General features: G+C 40.4%; 1 protein-coding gene across 1 annotated transcript in view; it reads right to left on the reverse strand.

Annotated features, from left to right (window-relative positions):
- Positions 1 to 18626, reverse strand: part of LOC119719137 (adenylate cyclase type 5-like) — a 96597-nt gene extending 77971 nt beyond the window's left edge. The window contains exons 1-2 of the mRNA XM_038188459.1: positions 18480 to 18626; positions 596 to 717 (exon numbers count right to left, since the gene is read on the reverse strand). Coding sequence (XP_038044387.1) covers positions 596 to 678 — 83 coding nt within the window. The 5' untranslated portion in view covers positions 679 to 717; positions 18480 to 18626. The remainder of the gene's footprint in view (positions 1 to 595; positions 718 to 18479) is intronic.
- Positions 18627 to 19434: the final 808 nt, after the last annotated feature.

The raw sequence follows: 19434 nt of genomic DNA on the forward strand, positions 1-19434 counted from the left end.
CATGTTTTGAATTGCGTCTTCTCATGACACAATCCAAAAATCAGCATTCGGGACATGATTCTCATTCTAGCTACATGTACATGATGTCACACGCTGAACCGACGATTCTCGCTAATAATAGCAACCGCAGGCGCGCGTGTGCGTCATGTCAACGCTTGCATGCACACATTCACGGATTCGCCCAATTACAAACCAACTACCAATGGAAATTTCCAAAAATGTGTCACTTGACACATCTTTGCAAATGACCTTCTTTAATTGTTTGTCTTCAAAACGACAACATGCCCGGAAGGGATAATTACATGAGGAGTTTAGTGTCAATACTATCTTTAAACCAAGTAAGCTATTTTTTTTTACGATAACTTGGTCAGTTGTTATTTTGAAAGCTGCATATGGTCCATTCTACATGTACATGTACATGTACCTTTAAAAATGCTAAAGCAATATGTACATACTTCTTGAAATTGTTTGAGGTGCTCACTTTAAAATTCAATTTCTCTAGCTGATTAATTAATTGGGCCATGATTCATTGGTCCATCAATAAATCGCCTCCACACGCACCTTACAATACCCCCACCCCCCCCCCCTTTTGTACCTGACGTTGCTGTGACGCTGGATGTAGATCTTGTGGAATTGAATGTCCTCCCGTTTGCTAGCAATATCGGCCTTCATCTCCATGGCAACGTGCCGTGGCAACACCGACAACAGCAGTCTCTCCTGCACGAGTGGAAAAAAAAAAGGAAGAAAAAAAAAAAAAATGAGCCAAGGGTAATATTAGTCTTTAAAGTAGGAGGTACAAAACAAACACGGGTCGTGGCAATTTTTCGGGTCAACTACCACTCGCCGAGTTTGCTGTCGCTCATTTTCTCGCCTCGATGGCTCACTTTAAAGGGCTTCTGTGTGTGGTTCTAGCGAAATACCAATAGCCCGAAGCGCAGCTTGTTTTGGGGTTAAGTAACACCTTGCAAAACAACCTGTATTAATTTAAAAGGGAGTATCATTTACAGGTGCAGGGTCTTAGGGTGCTGCTTTAAAACTAAGACGATATTCCTCCGGCGTTTTTATGAGATTTCCTGAATTGGTCAGCATTCTGTAGTTGGCAGAGCCATGAAATCGGGTCCTGACCTTGTGTTGGGCGATATCCTTATCAAACGCAAAATACGTTATGTTTACAAGCACATTAAACCTCATCATCTCCTCTCTCAGTCCATCTTGGTGACTTGAAACATGTTGTGGCTAAAAAAGGATTGATTCAGAGTACAGTGCGCCCAAAAGATACATGTAACTCTTAGGACCCAACCCAAATTAGAGCCATATTTGCGACACAAAAGATTCCGCACGAGCCCTCTGCCTTACATGACATTTTTTTGGAATGGGAAAAAGTGCAATTTTCTCCTGATTCCACCATTTTTTTGTTTAAGGTACTCTTAAAATACCTTTGTACGTGCATGTATTTATCTATTTTTATTTTGACTTTTATACGATTTGATTCAACTGTTTGTAAATACAATTTCATGGAATTATTTTATATACCGTATTTGTTACTGATTCCAAAACTTTGCAATGTAATGTAAACTTCACGTTATTCAGCTTCTGGCCGCAGTAATGATTTAAAGCAATAAACCAGCTGAAAAAAAAAATGTCCACATACACACACCAAACAGTATTACTGCTGGCACAAAGCAACTAGAACTTGCCAGTTTTTAATCTAAGTTTTTAATGGCTTTTTTTTGGGGGGGGGGAGTGGGAAAGATGGAGAAGGGACACGCAAATTTCAAGTTGGAACTTTCTTTCTTCTTACAGCAACGAGTTTTGTTTTTAAAGAGGTTTCCAAATTTATTTGTGTTTACGTGGTCCTGTAAATAAACAATAACGGACACATATTTAACTTATTGGTCGCTCCACAAAGCGATGTATCATGTGAACACATCCACAGTCGGCAACTTTATGGTGTGTCATAGTTACTGTAACCAGTGGTAGAGCATCAGAGGAACTGAAAGGAAAACATGCAGGGATGTTGCTCATCAAATTGGAAAGTGGCCGTTTTGTTAGTTGATGCTGATTGGGCCACTGTCTTGTGGATCACTCAAATTTTAAGCACAATTCAAGGACCTGCAGGGCCCAATTTCATAGAGCTGCTTAAGCAGAAAATTTGCTTAAGCACGAAAAAAACATTGCTTAGTAAAATTAGGTTACCGGCCAAAACTCCATGTGATGTACATTGCTTGTGACTGGTATTTAGCTGTTGTTTACTTAGCATAACAATCGCATGGAGTTTTGGCCAGTAACCGATTTTATTAAGCAAGACGTTTTTGTGCTTAAGCAAATTTTGTGCTTAAGCAGCTCTATGAAATTGGCCTCATGTTGATTCTGACATTCAGAGCACAGCTATGAACGTGTATGTGCATGGTAAACTTTCCTTGTTGACCAATTAAATGGACGCATACATACACATACATCTACAGGTATTTATTCAAGAACATTGTCAACTACCAGGCTACCTCCCACGGAGAGTTGGAATACGACTTGAAAGTGAAAATGACTTGAAATTGAATCTCGATCGTAACTCCGAAAAAATTTCACCGAGACTCCATGAAGTTAATCTCATGCAAGGCAGAAAGATAATATACCAAGCTTCAGACATCTTGGCACTAATGAAAAAACAAGGGGAGACGTACCGTAATTTAGATTGGTAGGGACAGTAAAAGGTTTGAACGCAGAGAGCAAGTTGTTGATAGATCCAAATGCTTTGGCACGAGACAGGCTCGGGTATCGGTGAAGTAAATGAGATTTACTGGGGCAGTCGAGGTGGAATCTCGGTTAAGTACTTGTGCAGACACGGACTTGAACTGTGGTTCGACTTTTTATTGCAGATCGACTCACGACGATTGTGTGCAAGTGAAAATGTTCTCTCCAGAGATTGGCACAATACATAAACATGTAAACTATGTTTCATGATGGTATACGGACTCCGTGCACAATTGGGGGAGATCTGGGAGGGAAATTTGAACGCATTGCTGATGGCAAGGAAGACGCTACAGGTTTGGCCACATTCAGAATCAAATAAGCGGTGCATATTTCGCGCGACACGGAAATAACAAGTACATCCATGCAGCGTGTCACTCCCTCTAGGGTTCTCAAAAATGGTTAGAAGTGGTCATGTACACAATGAGTCAATACACGGGTTGGGTAGGATCCAACGTCTGAATCATACATGGAAGAAGGGGGTTCAAGTAGTCTGAGTATCACCCGTTATCCACGGAGCTCATCTCCGGTAGAACGTCTGAGCATGCGTGATGTCATTTCATTCCGAAATCAGGACTAACATTGTGATTGGTCATTTTTGATGCCACATTTTAATACAACAACCTGTACAAAAATGCTACTCAACATGGGTGTGATGTTTACGCCCGCAGGGAGCTCGCATTGCGCGCGCATAGAAGGCGCCTGCTGATTGGTCAGTTTCTCTAGGTCATACGCAGTCTAGTTGCATATTTAATCGCCGTTTTGTGTTTACATATCATAGACCATGATCACTTCACCAGGGCCAAGGTCTATTACATAGACTAGGGTTCAGGGGGGGAGGGGAGGTCCCCCCCCCCCAAAAAAGAAATCCTTTGCCTGCCCACTTTTGGGCATCCCCCAACAGCGACCCAATGTACTGTGCCCATAATTTTCAGAAACGTTCCATTTCCATTGGGTCACTACCGGTATGTTCATATTTATCTTCAAACAGATTGACATTTAACCAAGGAAATGTTCAATTTCATTTTTTTCAATAACTCATTTTCCCAATTTCTTTATTTTTTTAATGATTAATTTTCTTTAAAATTGCTGAGAGAGTTTTTTTATGTTTAATAAATGTTCCTATTATTTTAGAAACATTTCCCAAAATTTGACCTAGAGGTTAATGAGAAAGAAGTCCTTTCAAAAATTGTTATTCACATTTGTAGAAAACTATCTTAAGTGCCCGAATATGTGCATACATTTTTTTTGTAAGTCAAACTTTAACTTTAAATAGGATACAAAGTGTGACAATTTTGCTATCCCTGTTACTTTGTTTCTTTGTAATTTGCCATTCAAGTAGCATTATGAATAACTTCAAACAATTTTGTGTAATTGTTGGGTTTGTAATTTGCTATTCAAAATCACTCTTGGAGGATGACTGCATTAAGGAGTACATCAGAATAATGAAATTATAGATGTCAGATGTAACAGGGAAAAAAACCGGACCCACATTTATAAAATGACCCACATTTATAAAAATGACCCACATTTATGCTTAGCGGAAGAAGGTAAATTTGATGTGCACAATGAGGCTACTGTGAGTGTTTAAAGGTAGAGTATATCATTTGCAGCTATCCAAAAATAAGCTGACCAAATTATTGTTAAAACTCTTACTTGGTTTAAAGATGTTAATGGCACTAAACTCCCTGTGAAATTATTCCTTCTGGCATGCTGTCATTTTGAAGAAAACAATAAAAGAAGGTCATTTCCAAAGATGAGTCAGTTTTCGATATTTCCGTAAGTAGTTGGTTTGTTATTGGGCAAATCAGGGAACGGGTGTGCGCAAGCGTTGACACGACGCACACGCGTGCACGGTTGCTTTTGTTCGTCGGTTCAGTGCATGACATCGCGTAGCTGCAATCGGCCGAATGAGAACATGTTCTGGATGCTGATTTGGGCGCAACTCAAAATATGACTCCGCAACTTTTGAATTGGAATCGAGAGATCCTAGAAAATTTGTTTTCTTGGAATAAACAGCATTGACAGAGCTAAAACTTCATCAGGTTTGTTGTTCATGACCCGTCTTTAGATTTTGAGCACTTTTGTTGCTTCCAATGAAAAACATGCACACATGACAAATGATCTACTCTACGGTACCTTTAAATCACATACCTTTGCAACTAGGCATTTTATATGCTGGAAAATAAGGGACAAAAATAGAAAATGTACATGCCTGTGCCAATTTCTGTCGTGTGTGTACACTCCATTAGCGTAGCCATTGGCAAACGGCAACGAACCCAATTTTTTTTTTTTTTAAGTGACGTCGCAATAAAAGCAGGCACTGCGTACACCACCATCTTTTCCTCAAAAAAAATTGTCAATGTGGTCAGAAATTGCCTCAGATTGCACCACAGAGCATCTAGAATCCAAAAAAAATTCAGGGAATTGAAGTGGGCCCCAAACCCCACGCCGTCATTTTTTGAACCCACTTCCCCCCCCCCAAAAAAAAAATTTGTGTTCTGGATCCGCCCTTGGCAAACGGTTTTAGCTGCCAACTGGTCATGTACATTTCTTTCGGTTATGTTATGCGCTCTATAAGAATGATTTATTATTATTATTATTATTACACAAACAACCGTCTGAATGTCCGTGTTACTAGGCTTTAATCTGAGGTACTGGAAATGATTCATGTGCATCTAGTAATAGTCTGAACTGACGCTTGTTTTGAGCAACATTTAAAGGAGTACTTTCGAGAGAATGTGCCCGTTTGGGCTCCAATGTTGCATTTACCACAAAATGATAATGCGATCGTTAAAAAGTGAATACAAAGGTTTACACATTTATTATCTTGGAAATATGCTGGTTGTTTGTGTAATTACCTCGTAAAGGAATTTCAGATAACAAAATGGAGCCGTGGGAGCATCAGTTGTCATTACAGTGACACTTCTTGCTTTTCAACGAGCATGCGACCCGATATCCTACACTGACACTGGCGCCAGTCTTGATGATTGCGCCAGTCTTGATGTTTGAAAATTTGGTTTAAAACTCTTATGGCTTCATTCACCACTGGTGATATGTATGTAAATACACATGGCAAACATTACTGCCACGTCAGATGTCCATAGTGTGCAAATGGAGGTTTTCAACATTTTCACCCTACACGTAGGACATTTTTCACGGGAGATTGCGTGGGAAACTAAAAATCTACGAAGTAATGGCTGAGGATTTAGTGGTCACCGAGGGCCCCAGAACAATGTTTATAAGTTTGTTTAACTTTCCCTAAAGACACCCCTAAAATACAAAATCCTTTTGCTCTATAGATGTAAACTTTTCAAGGCACATGTAAACCAACGTTTCCAGTAAAACCTCAGGAACTCCAGATTTCAAAAAGGATTCTCTAAAAATCCTGACAAAACTCCTGAAATCAGGAAAAAAAAATCCTGACAAAAAAATCCTGAAATCAGAAAAAAAATCCTGACATATTGTCACCAACACCACGAAGTAACACCCAAGTTCACTTCAGTGTTACTTCGTGAAAACCACTTCATGACAAATTTTGGTTTCACAAAGTGGACGCGCACATCGGACGCGCGAACGATTTTCATTTTCACAAAGTTACAACACTGTTTAATACAGAAAATACAAATTGGATACAAAGGTTTTAAAACCTTTTGACAGGAATGTAATTAATCCATATTCTTGTGGGATTTACAGAGAAATTTAACAAACGCCTTTAAACTGGTGAAATAAAGATGGGTGTTACTTCGTGAAAACGAAAATGTAAGGTGCATTTTCACACAGTACCGAGTGAGCGCACAGTGTACATGAACTTAGGTGTTACCGGTACTTTGTGAAAACGAAAATCACTCGGTTCCGTAAAATACGTGTGCACTAGAAACACGCACTCAAGTCCACTTGGGTGTTACTTCGTGGTGTTGTTGACGATATCTCACCCCTGATTATGTGGATTGTCTGGAAGGTATTCGAACTACGGTCAATAAACAATCAAAAGCACTAACCAATCTACTTCAACCAGACTGTGCACAGGGTTCGTTGCGTGTGCAGAAGTCTAGCAGACTGGCTAAGGGAGGATTTACGGTTCAAAGAAGAAATCAACAAATACCAGTTTGGCTCCATGGCTGTGTTCGAACTACTTCAAGGCTACGGCAGGCAGAAAAACACGCATGTGTCTTTGTAAAGTGGCTTCAGCCGCGTCCATAGGCATGCGTGTAATTGTTCGAGCCGCAGCCACTGATTTGGACGTGGCCTTGCAAACGTCGCCATCATCAGGACTGCCAGAATCTAGGTTAAGAGGTAGCTGATAATCACATCATGACAGACGCTGCTGAAAGGCACCCAACCGGCAAAGCTACTTTGCGGCCATCCCACCAACATTTTTGTTAGCGAAGGGGAAGTTTTAAATTCCCTCACACAATTTTTACTTGTTTTTTTTTTTTTTAACGTGAGAAGTTCAAGTGCAAGTTTCATGGGCTCAGCGTCAAAATCTGGGGAGCTTATGTTAAAAGGGTCAAAAGACATCTCGGAGCTTCATAAATTAAGGACCAACAGTGACAGATCGAGTTTAAGGTTAAATTGTGGCCCAGAAAGGAATTCTGGGTCTAATGTTCATTTTTTCCCCCAATGTTTAACAAAGAAATTGACTGGAACGGGGTTAGAACCTATGACCTCCAATATGCCGTTCCGGTGCTCTACCAACTGAGCTATCCAGCCCTATGTTGGTGGTTCCCCAATTTGTCAATGTCCATGTTCAAGGGGTAACCACCAACATACATGTAGAGCTGGATAGCTCAGTTGGTAGAGCACCGTAAAGGAAATCTGGAAGTTGCAGGTTCAAACCCTTCTCCAGTCAATTTCTAAGGTTTAACTTTGAAACAATTATCATAATGTACCGTACCTAGTCCATTTCACTTTGTGGTTTATTTGAAAAAAATATATACATTTTTCACAATTTAGTGTTCATAAAGTTTCAATAAAATGCAAACAATTAAATAATGCATGATACGCATTCTTGGAGAGTAACCCAGATGTATTTGGTGAACTGCATTAATGTGTACATTGTTATTATCAAGCACTCATGAAGTTGCATTATTTGGAAAACTGCTCTTCAAAAAAGTCATTGGAAATTTACAGAATTTCAATATTATTCAGTTTCCATAAAACACACATGAACGTAATATTTTCCACTGCTGGCCTTTGGTTTCTCAGAAACACGGCAAGGCCAGCAATCAGATGCCTAAAGACAGGATCATCCAGGCTTCAGCACATTCAAGGACATCTGAAAACAGTTACCCAAGCACAACCCCACATCTCCAAAACAAAAATTAATAAATAGAAAAATATATACAATGCAATCATTGACCAGTCCTCTGTCGCCTGTCGATTAAGCCGAAACGGGGTTGCCATGTCAACAGCTTCCTGAGAAGGCCATTGAAACGTAAAAAACGTTATCCTTGGACGTCATGGCTCCTGGCTAATTTGATTCTTCTACAGACAGTATGGAGTACAGCGTTTTTTTTTCTGTGAAGAATGATGTTCAATTAATATGTCTAATGAAAAAAGTGCAACACAGATCTACCGGTACACCGACTACACAGTACGGTATCGATGTTGCACGCAATCCCGATTGGTCAATCAAGAAAACCAAACGATCACTCTAAACACCCCCAAAATTAAATAAAACAAAAAACACTAAATTTAAAATGAACAGAAATACAGTAGAAATTAAATTTAATAATTTTTTTTTTTAAATCAGGAAAATTCTTGAAATGTCTGATCCTCAAAAAAGGACATTGGACATGCACATGTATATATATGTATGTTACACGTGCAGTGTACAGATTACATAGACAACCACATCTGGCAACCATAATCAGAGCACATTAATGAGGTGGCCCTGTTTTCAAACTCAAATGCAAATCATACGCATGAATTCTGCATTCTGGTACATGCTGTAATCTAATTTGGGACTCTCAATACTGTGCATTAGAGTCCCAAAACTTCAGGTATTGAAAACATGCAATACAAGAAAATAGACTGGCACATGCAACAACCAGTCCAACATCCCTTTAGTACTGCATCAGTCAACTGTGTCAAAAGAAACATCTGGTACCGGTCTCTATTTCTACACATCTCTCCATAATGTGCCACCAGACTACTGAAGTGAGTAGTCATTTCAAACAGTTGACCAGGTTTAATAGTTGAATTCGCTTTGCTCCACTCTCAGGTGCAAAATATTGAAGAAAAGTCTCCTTTAAAAATTGAATTGAGACTTCAAACTTGGCCGGTGAAATACTGAGGACCTTGTCTTTGCCTCATGAAAATTTTGGAGAATTTTGTCAGCTACAGCGAGTGAGTAAAGTTGGCCTGAATTTGTTTTGCATGTTTTTAAGCAATCAAGACCTGTCCCAGTCTGGTTGTAATTGTTTCAATTGTTGACATCATGAAATTCGCTTCAAATTGGATTTTAATTCTGATTAGACGTACTGGTATATATAAAGTTAGTTACTACAATGATTTGTGGAGTGCCATGGCCTTGTGGTTAAGGGCACTGAATTCGTGGTCTGCGAGTAATTCTGCGGGTTGTGGGTTCGAGTCCAGCCTGGGGCTATGGTGCGTGTGCCCTTCGGCAAGGCACTTTGTCACTCATTGCTTCTCTCCACTCAGGAGTTAATGGGTACCTGTGAGGGCAGAGATGGTTATTGTGATTGAATTAGCTTCCTTGCGCCTAACAGGCAGCATCGAGCTGTATACTCCCCAGGGAGCTCAGATGGTATTTGGAATGTTTAATTGGCCCAATGATCAGGGGTAATAACAATACTGTAAAGTTTACTAATAAGAGCATTCTTAAATGCCTATTAAAAAAGAAGTTGCTCATCCAACTTTTCTACGGTAATAGAAGTCAGCTCGAAACACCATGGTGAGTGACGTACCCTGACAAATCGATTTGTTTTTATTGCACTTATGAATTAATTTTTTCAGTTGAGTAACAGCTGAACTTTTGAACACTGTTGGAGATAAACTATGTATGTTTCCATAAAATACATATACCGGTAATAAGCTTCAAAATGATATACACGTGTACATGTTTCATTGGTGGCATTTGGCATTTTTCATTTATGTTTATAATTCCATGGAATTGCCCTTTTCTAAAATTTCAATATTGAATAATATGATGATTGTTATTTGTACCGGTGAGCTTTGGTGGATTAATAAAGTTAATGCTTACTTCATTCAATACTCAAATAACTGATCCCTGAAGATTGCCTTTCCGCCCCCTTCAGAATTCAGCATAGTTTAAAGTTGCATTCGCGGTGCTACTTTTGAGTTTCTACTTGGAAAAAACAAATTACTTTTCCAAATTGTTATTTTTCTAGCAACGAAGGTTATTCACTTTTGAATGAGACACTGACCGAAAAGATCAGCCCACGTTCAATTATTGAATTATTACTTGAATTATTTGCTGCCAGACACTAATTCCATTCTCGCGGGGTAGGCTGGTTCCCGACCCACAATCAGTATCAATAATGTACAGACCAGGAGCCAGTCTGCTCGCAAAGCGGATCTGTTTGTGCCCAACACAAAAACCTTTTTTTCAGAGGGTTGCACAGAGGGTAGTCTGAGTATCACCTGTTATCCACAGAGCCCAGTCTCCTGTATGACATCCGATATGTCAAAAGCATGCAGATTTATGCGATCTCGCACCTCAGCCAATCGGAGTCGACTTTACTAAATCGTGACGTCATTTCATTCCCAAATCAGGACTAAACGTTTGATTGGTCATTTCGAATGCAGTGTTTTGTAATACAACAGCCGGTCACGTATCATGTAACAATACAGAGTGCGTGACCACAGCCTTTGTTGCTGTGTCTAGGGTAATTTTTTTTATCCATGTCTTTGACGCGACAACGGTTAATGACCGAAGACCCGATATAGAAAGCACCCGCTGATTGGTCGAAATCTAGAGGTCAAGATGCGGTTGTCTTGCATAATTATTCAGCGAATCTGCTCAAATGTTATAGACCATGGCAACTACACAGAGGGTTGCAGACGTCCAAAAAGTAGAAGATGTCTAGTTTGAATAAAATATACAAGATGAAAATTTATTAAGAGAAAAAAATTGAATTTGTTGAAGAACACGGGAAACAAAAACAAAACAGCATCCAGTCCAGTCTTCATCCATGTATCTTGTTTACAATAACCTCTTCTCTCACTCCCTCCCTTCATAATGATGGAAAGTCTCCACTTGCTAATGACTGCAATTATGGTCTCTAATACCCGTCATTAAATCTTAGTTGAACCACGGAGCTTAACCGATAACCGGCCTTGTCTGTCTTCCATGCAAATCTGCCACAGGAAAAAAGGATGCCCATGTTCATTTACATGTATGTATGCAATGATTCAATATACAGACAAACAGGCTTGTCATGTTTACACGTGTTGAAAACGTGATGACTTGGAGTTTGTTATAAAGAAACTTGGAATTATCCCCTACAGTATATCCCCTATAATGACAACCCCCCCCCCCCCCCCCCCCATCAATTATAATACACACAGCAACACAATTCTGATCAAAAAGGTTTTACATTATCTTGGCAAGAATTCTGCTGTTAAGCTGTTCTATGGGGTCGTACTAATAAGCGTTGACACAGCGTCAACACATGATAGAAGCATCAACACCATCAAATTATTTGTGTGTGCTTCGCGCTATACGCACACAAACCAATGGGTGTACGCAGTGTGACCCATCCATGGGCTCTCGCAAGTTGTTGAAATGCGCCCTCTCTTGCTTGCGCACGGAGACCATAAATATTTGGTCCAGCACTTTTTCATGCATGCATACTTTTAAATGTATCATGGGAATTTGAAAAACAGACTTTTCCCCATATATAACCAAAATTATGCCTTGTATTAGCATGCCAAAATGTCAGAATAAAGACTTAGGATTAAAAGCTGAATTTTAACGAAATGAGAAGCAATTCTGATGTATTTATTATCTTTCAAGGATTATGTCTGCCCAAGCCCTTGGGGAAAGGGATTAGCTGTGTTAATTTCAAGTATAAATAGGGATTAATTTTCAAAGAAAACTTTTGCAACACTGTCCAAATACAGTATAAACTTTTCCAAATTTATAAACATTACTTTGGCATACTAATGTTTGTTTTTGAATGGCACTCATTTATGCCCTATTTTGAAATCATGACAGTGAGGGGTGGTTTGAAAGTAGGTTCGTGCTTTAGACAAAAATTGAACTTTTCTCTCCAAAGTTTAAAGGTAATAAACAACATGCTTTTGCTATAATTTTCAGAAATGGATGGATTTGGGGGTCAGTATTTTATAGCAACTATTGTTACACTGACCTGTTTAAAGTTGTAATGTGGTTCCCTGACCATACTGCACACGAAACGATGCCATTTACAGACATTAGGGAATTGTCAGGTTAGGGAACCAGACTAACTAGCATGCACCCTTTCACGGATGTGTAGCCAATTGCAAACAAGGTGCAGACTAACTAAATTTGGTAAATTGGGGACAGAATTCGAAAAAAAGTCAGTTTTTTCCAACGATGGTCGGCCGACCATCGTTGGAAATTGATACAAAAATTTCGCTTTTCTTGAAAATGACAGCACACCAGGTGCCATGATTTCACAGAATACTTGAGACTATTAGTTTTGTTTTTGCTGTTTGCAACTGTTGTATATTATCTTTAAACAAAAAAAAATGTAACAGAGACAAGCTGTACCGGTATCTAGATGTACCAAAAAAGTCACCAAAATGACATTCTGTGGAAAGCCCACAGAATGAGGCAGAGACTGAAAACTAAACCAAACTGTTGGCCAAGGAAGGATTCAAACCTGGGTCACAGAGGTGGAAGGCATTGATGTTTGTGTGGTCAAGCAAGTCAACAATGAAGGATTGATCATCATAAATTCAGTGCAATAATGCAATTTGTCCACTGAACTGTTGAAAAGTGTGGCCTCTTACATGTAGGCGCAAATACTATTCCACCGGTCAGCTCATGCTTTGGAGGGAACCGCTTTCAGCTGGTTGGCACCAGCTAGCACCACTTGGCACAAGGGCCCAATTTCATTGCTCTGCTAACCACAGAATTCTGCGCTTGGGATCACCATTCTGAGCTAGCGGTAATAGCACTAGCTGAAAAATTCTGCACTAACCCTGTAAGCACAGAATCCTTAGTTACAGGATGTACGCATATGTGCACAAGCCAGAATTCCTCGCTGACCCGTGAAACACACTTACCGTAAGTACAGAATTTTCTGCTGCAGTAAGCAGGGATTTTTCGCTAATGGTAAGCAGAGCCATGAAACTGGGGCCTGCTGACACTGCTCAAGGTGTATGCCTAGTGTATGCCGGGGGGGGGGGGGGGGGCGACGGGAGGGCCCGAGAAGATCGCGAACGATGGTCTGTGTGCCTCTTCCTTTCGTAAAAAAGGGAGTGCAAAATGGTGATAATAGAAATATCCCTTTTAAAGTTGTTATATGTACGCTTTCTTTTTTCTACAGTCATAATTCAAGCACTTGTTCCATACCGAATGTGTATATTAGTCTAGTATTGAAGAGCAAATTCTAGAAAAGAGTCTGCATTTGCTTCGTTCTGCCATGCGGTGAGTCCTGTACGCCGACACGTGGTCCATGCACTTACAGTGTATCGTACAACCTTCATGACGCCCCTATAATTCCTGCTTACAAACGATCTTTTTTGTGGAAACGCCTTCTTAACATTTTGTTTTTATTTCCAAAAAAGATCATCGAAGGTCTAATCTTTACTCTGTAGTCTTTAAAGGAAATCCCTCAGTTTAACACAAGCGTTTTTTGACCAAATTTATGAACATGTCGAAAGTGAAAATGAGACATGTTCCTTCGCTGGGGGTACCCAACGGCATGGACCCCCCCCCCCCCCCCCCCCCCCCCCCCCCCCCCCCCCCCCGGTGTATGCATTTAATGTACTTGTTGGAGTGTGGGCAAAATGAGAATAAAACCAGCCAACTCTGATTCGATCACAGTGCCTTGGAGTGAATCACTTCAATCCAGTTGGCAGGGGCTGGCTCCAGCTGACACTGCTAGAGGCACACACCTGAGTCCAGATGAGTCCAAAATGTGTGGAGTACATTGTTGAACATGTGCATGTAATGTTCTGGTACTTGTTGGAGTGGGCAAGATGAGAATGTACGGTAGCTATTTCATTTCTGAAATAAAAACCACTCAACTCTGACATGTCTGATTCTCAGTGCCTTTGAGGGAACAGCCAGTTGGCACCAGCTGGCTCTGGCTCAGACTGCCCTAGGCACACACTAGAAGCCTGGTGTGTCCAAAACATGTGTGTGGTTCATTGTTGGCCACGTAAATGTAGGCCTAATTGTTGGGGTAGGCAAAATGGCAATGTACTGTAGCTACTCAATTTTTGATATAAACCCAGTCAACTCTGATTGCCTATGAGGGAACCGCTTCTGGCCTGTTTGCTCCGGCTGGCAGTGGCTGGCTCTGGCTGACACGTACCGCTCGAGGCACAAACCTGAGGACAGGCACATGAATGTCCAGAAGGTGCACGGCACCTTGTTGTCCACGTGCATGTACATGTAATGTACTTGTTGGAGTGTGTAAGATGAGAATGTAGTTGTTCCAATTGACACGCATCTCGAGGCGTGCCACACCACTTTGCGTACCACTTCAGCATTTGCTTCCCACATGGGTGCTAGCTAATACTTGAGAGAAACACGATCCTGCCACTTGCCCCGGGCAAAATTTATTTGCCCTTCTGGAGCTGTGAACTTTCGGCTGGCTTTTTCTAGGCATGACACTCACATGAACATAATTAAGTCCATGAGCACATACAACATTCTAGCTCCAGGGATATAGGCGAGTCCATCACCAGTCCAGTTCAGTTACAAGTAATCCATACGTCAATTCACAAGTCCAGCCACAAGTTTAATAAGGGATGAAAGATAATAATGGAATGTCTTTGTCGCAATATTTTGAACCGTCTGTGACTTGACTTGGAACTGGCTGACTTGTGATTGATTTGTGAGGCCTTTAGAAGATGGACTCAACTGCACGTACACACTTTTTCTTATTAAAAAGTAGGATGAACCATTTGTCAATTGTGCTCCAAATGTTAAGATGGATACTCTGTGAATGCTGTATATTTCGAGAAACACAATATTCTGGATCTTGAGTGAATAATTGCAATTTAGAAAAGGAGATGTAATTTTTCGGGAATAAACTCGAAAATAGCACAGGGAACGCAACTTACACGTAAAATACAATAAAATAATAACAAATAAAACTTAATCATTTTGCAAGCATACCTTTGTACCGGTACTATATGATCAACATTTATCCTATCAGAATGGGGGGGGGGGGGGGGGGGACGACCTAATAGAGTAATTCACTCAATTGAATCACTCCCTTAAACTCTTATCCTACATGTAAACGTGTACATGTACATGTATGTACATGTACATGCCTCTCTTTTATTCCGTACGTGTACATGCACACCCCTCCACTCTTCCTCCGAAAAAAAAGGAAGAAAAAAATGTTTGAAATCCAGCTATGAATATTCCTCTCGGGGCCTAACCCTGTCAATAATTCCACCGTGAGTAAACAATTGGGGCCGTTATAAACAACTGACTTTGGTTGTGCGACGGGGGCAAATACTCCACGGCAAACTGCGCAGGGAGGCTCCAGGGGAACGGACTGAGCGTGCTTAAAAGAGTCTCGAGTTTCAGTCCTCAGAGGAGACTCCAGAAACGATTTTTTTCGGGGGGGGGGGGGAGGTAAAAAGATGCCTTCTGCCGGTATTAGGGTTACCTGCTTTGGCGGCATGCTGGCGCCTGAACCCTTGCTCCAATTCGTTCTTCTTCTTTTTGCAACCAAGTACTGAAAAAAATATGTTACAAGGTCTGGGGTTGTTTTAAAAGGTTATTCAAAGGCAATATGGAAGCAACTCCAACTTGCACACTATTTTGGGCGCGTGTTTAGAGTGTAGAGCTTTGGTCTTCAAACCCTCTTTTTTATAGGGCTCTCTCACGAACCAGCCTACATTTACATCCGGGTACAAGAAAGTCAGAAATGCCATTGTAGTAGGCAAAGATTGTATAGTGCACCGTGCAGTATGTGTAGGTAGTAGGCAAGCCATCAAAGCTGTGTTGGATACATGTAGCAAAAACTGAGAAAAAAATGCAGAGCCAACACCCAGTACATGGACGGCATGATTATGACAACCGTACACGGCACAGGTAGTGACCATTATGCCACTTGATAAGGAATTTGCAGTTATTTAAACCTAACTCCCTGGGCCTTTTTGCCAGGATGTAGTCTCAATCCTGCAAAATCCTCCAATTGGCCTCATGGAAAAATAGCATAGCCTCAATCCTGTAAATTCCTCCATTATTTCTTTAATTAGGTCCGTGGAGGGGTGACTACTGCCTGAACCCTGCAAAATCCTGCGGCAGTGACTGTCAATATGTTGAGGCTTGGGCAGTGACATCCTGGAGCAGTACGGAGGATTTCAAGCATAATCCAGGCCTGTATTTACAATGTATGAATGGCTGATCAAAACCAACACAAGGTCTGGCCTACATGTAAGACCTTGACAAAGTGCATCCTACGAAATCAGTAACGCACTTTTGCCATTTAACCTCAATCCTCCAAATTCCTCCACTTTGGCAAAGAGGATTTTGCAGGATTCTGAGCGGTGAGAGTTAACATGATAATAAGCTACATGTATACTGTCTAATTTACAATGCACGACGTGGTTGATACCAAACACTTGCCTATTGCAATGATGGCCGATCACGGGGCAACCAGATGGTAACACGATCAGAACCTACCGGGTATTACCTGACACATCTTTTTTTTTTTAATTATTTATTTATTTATTTATTTATTTATTTATTTTTAAGGGAATATACAACATTTGCAAACATCAAAAAATATAACTACCAAGTTTTTACGAAATACCTTACTAGGATGTTGGGTAATGACAGTCTAAAGCATCCTGTAAAATTATGGCACCTGGTGTGAAGTCATTTTCAAGAAAATGGTATTTTTGTTTCCAACGCTGGTTGGCCGACCACTGTTGGAAAACCTAACTATTTTTCAACTACTGCTCCAACTTTACACTTTTTTCAGTCCAAATTTTGTTTGCTATTGGTTACATGTTCATGAACGGGTGCAGGCCAGCTGGACTGGTTCCCTTACCTTACAATTTTCCGGCATCTATAAATTTGTCCATTTTATCTTTAGTGAGTCAAGGAACCAGACTACTTGAACATTTTTGTTTTTCTTGGTTTTTCCAGCATTTTCGAACACAAAACTTCAAATATGTCAGTGTAATAATATTGGATCTATTATACTAACCCCTCAAATAGTTCATTTCTGAAAATTACAGCAAAAGCCAATGATGTACATTCCCTTTAAATGTTATTTATCGTATTAAATCAAATCGTACATGTTCGGTACCATGGAGGTAGAATCAATATTTCTTATCACCATTTCTTTGTGGTTCTTTGTGATTCATTACCTAAGAGGATGTTTTTAAAGAGAACTTAAAAAGTGTTCCAGAATCCTCCCAGGACAACTGACGTTTGCATGTTATGGTCAGTGACTATAACTGGTTGCAGAAGAAAAGAAACACTATACCCTAGCAGGCGGGCCACTGCAGATTTATACAGGATCACCTTCTGCACACATGCTGTTGGCATTTAATCATACAACCTGCTTTGATTGATGAGGATTTGGCGTAGTAATGTTGGGAATTTGGAGGGATTGAGTAGTGTTGGCTAGCATCAATTATCTTCAAATTAGGTTTTTGCCCTTCACCGACGTGGAAGATTTGTTGAGCATCTCCAAATTAGTTCCGTTCAAGATGTAACAAATGCCGGTACACGTAGCTCAGTGACCAGGCTGAGTCACTATGCAAGTATTCTGCAAAACAGTTCTTGGAAAATACTGCAAGTCTGCGACATTTTGTAAAAGCTGTCACGACAACTGCTGGCCCCCCAAAAATAAGAAAATTTTGTGAAAATATTTTTGGAGACTATTATGTAGTAGGAGTTTGCAAGTACAAAATGGGAAACAACAAAGTTTCTGAGACGAACCAGTGGTGTTGATGTAACTCAACAGTTCCTCAGATCATGCTGAATGAAGTGTCAACCAAAGGATAAAATTAAACCAATTTTGTTCACATGCATCAGCCACTCTTTCCAGAAAAATTTCTACGACAGACTTCTCATTTTTCCTCAATGACTTTTCCATTCACTCTAACAATTAGCTGTTCCTGGTTTTCCATTATGTGGTGAACCTGGCTTCAAGGGAAGCTTGTCTCTTTCCTAAACAATTTCCGGCGATTCCAATTTGTCCAAAGACTTTTCCGACACACTTCCATTTATAACTGAACTGAAACAATTAGTTCCCGATCTTTTAAGGCAATGACTGTTTTGATTTCCCATAAATATACACGCACTTTATCTGCATCAGTTGCATTTTCCCAATATTTTCCACAAATTTTTCCATTTTTCCCAGTGTTTGTTCCAAACACTTCCCTTCATCGTTTCACTAAAACAACACGTCTTCCTGTTTTTCCCCCATTTCTTCAATTACACCAGGTCTTAAGGCAATGACAGTGTTTGATTTCCCCGATTGGACACTCACTGAATGATTTTTCCCAAAGAGTTTCCATGAATCTTCCCATCATTCCAATAACCTTTTCCTTACCTGTTCCTGGTTTTCCCGTTGTGTTGTGAGCCTGGCTTCGATGCATCGCCGCGTCTCAAGGAAGGCTTGTCGCTGTGCGGCTTCCGTCGGGTAGTGGGTGAAGACCCCAGCCAGGTTGGCGCATATGAAGATGAACACATTGGCAAGTATCTGGGACAACAAAAGACAGAACAGAGGTCCATCACCAGTTATTGCTACTCAGACGCTCATAAAATAAATGTATGTTCAACAAAATAAGGAAAACTGTGCACATGTATCATGCCTGAAAATAAAAATGTCTTCGCTATGTGAAGTTTTTGTGTTTGTTATTGATTGATTAACCGGGGTCTACCGGATGTTCCCCAATACCTATGTTCCCCAATACCGATGTTCCCCAATTCCGATGTTCCCCAAAATCCTTAGGGTTAGGATTAGGGGTAGGGTTAGGGTAAGGATTTCGGGGAACATCGGTATTGGGGAACATACACGTAGGTATGCACCCGATTAACCCGCCTATTCAAACATTCATTCTGCGCCAAGTGGTCCTTGCAGTCAAAATCAATCAAGTGACTGTTCTCAACAGTTAAGAATCCCCAGCCTACAAAAAGCAGGATTGACTGCCTTGAACTGTTTTAGTTACTTGATACAGAGCAACTTTGCCTCTGGGTGAGTGATAAAACAGCTGTGACCACAACTTGCCTGCTTTGTCTGTTGACCCAGTTTGTCTAGTCACAGTGCTTACTTGACATATAATCTGACTGCTGGTGACTAGCCTTTGTTAAAAGTATAGCAGGGAAATAGAAGTGAATTTTGACTGTCTTTGACTCTTTAAACAGAGTACTGTTAAAGTAAACAAACTCAGTATAAGAGACCAACAAAGGCAAACAAAATTTCAAAATAAAACTATTTTCCTACCTACCGGTACGTGTGCCTGCATGTACACTCGGATAATTTTTAGGGCATCACCATGGACACA

Source organism: Patiria miniata, unplaced genomic scaffold (assembly GCF_015706575.1).
Source record: "Patiria miniata isolate m_02_andy unplaced genomic scaffold, ASM1570657v1 HiC_scaffold_8, whole genome shotgun sequence".
NCBI lineage: Eukaryota > Metazoa > Echinodermata > Asteroidea > Valvatida > Asterinidae > Patiria > Patiria miniata.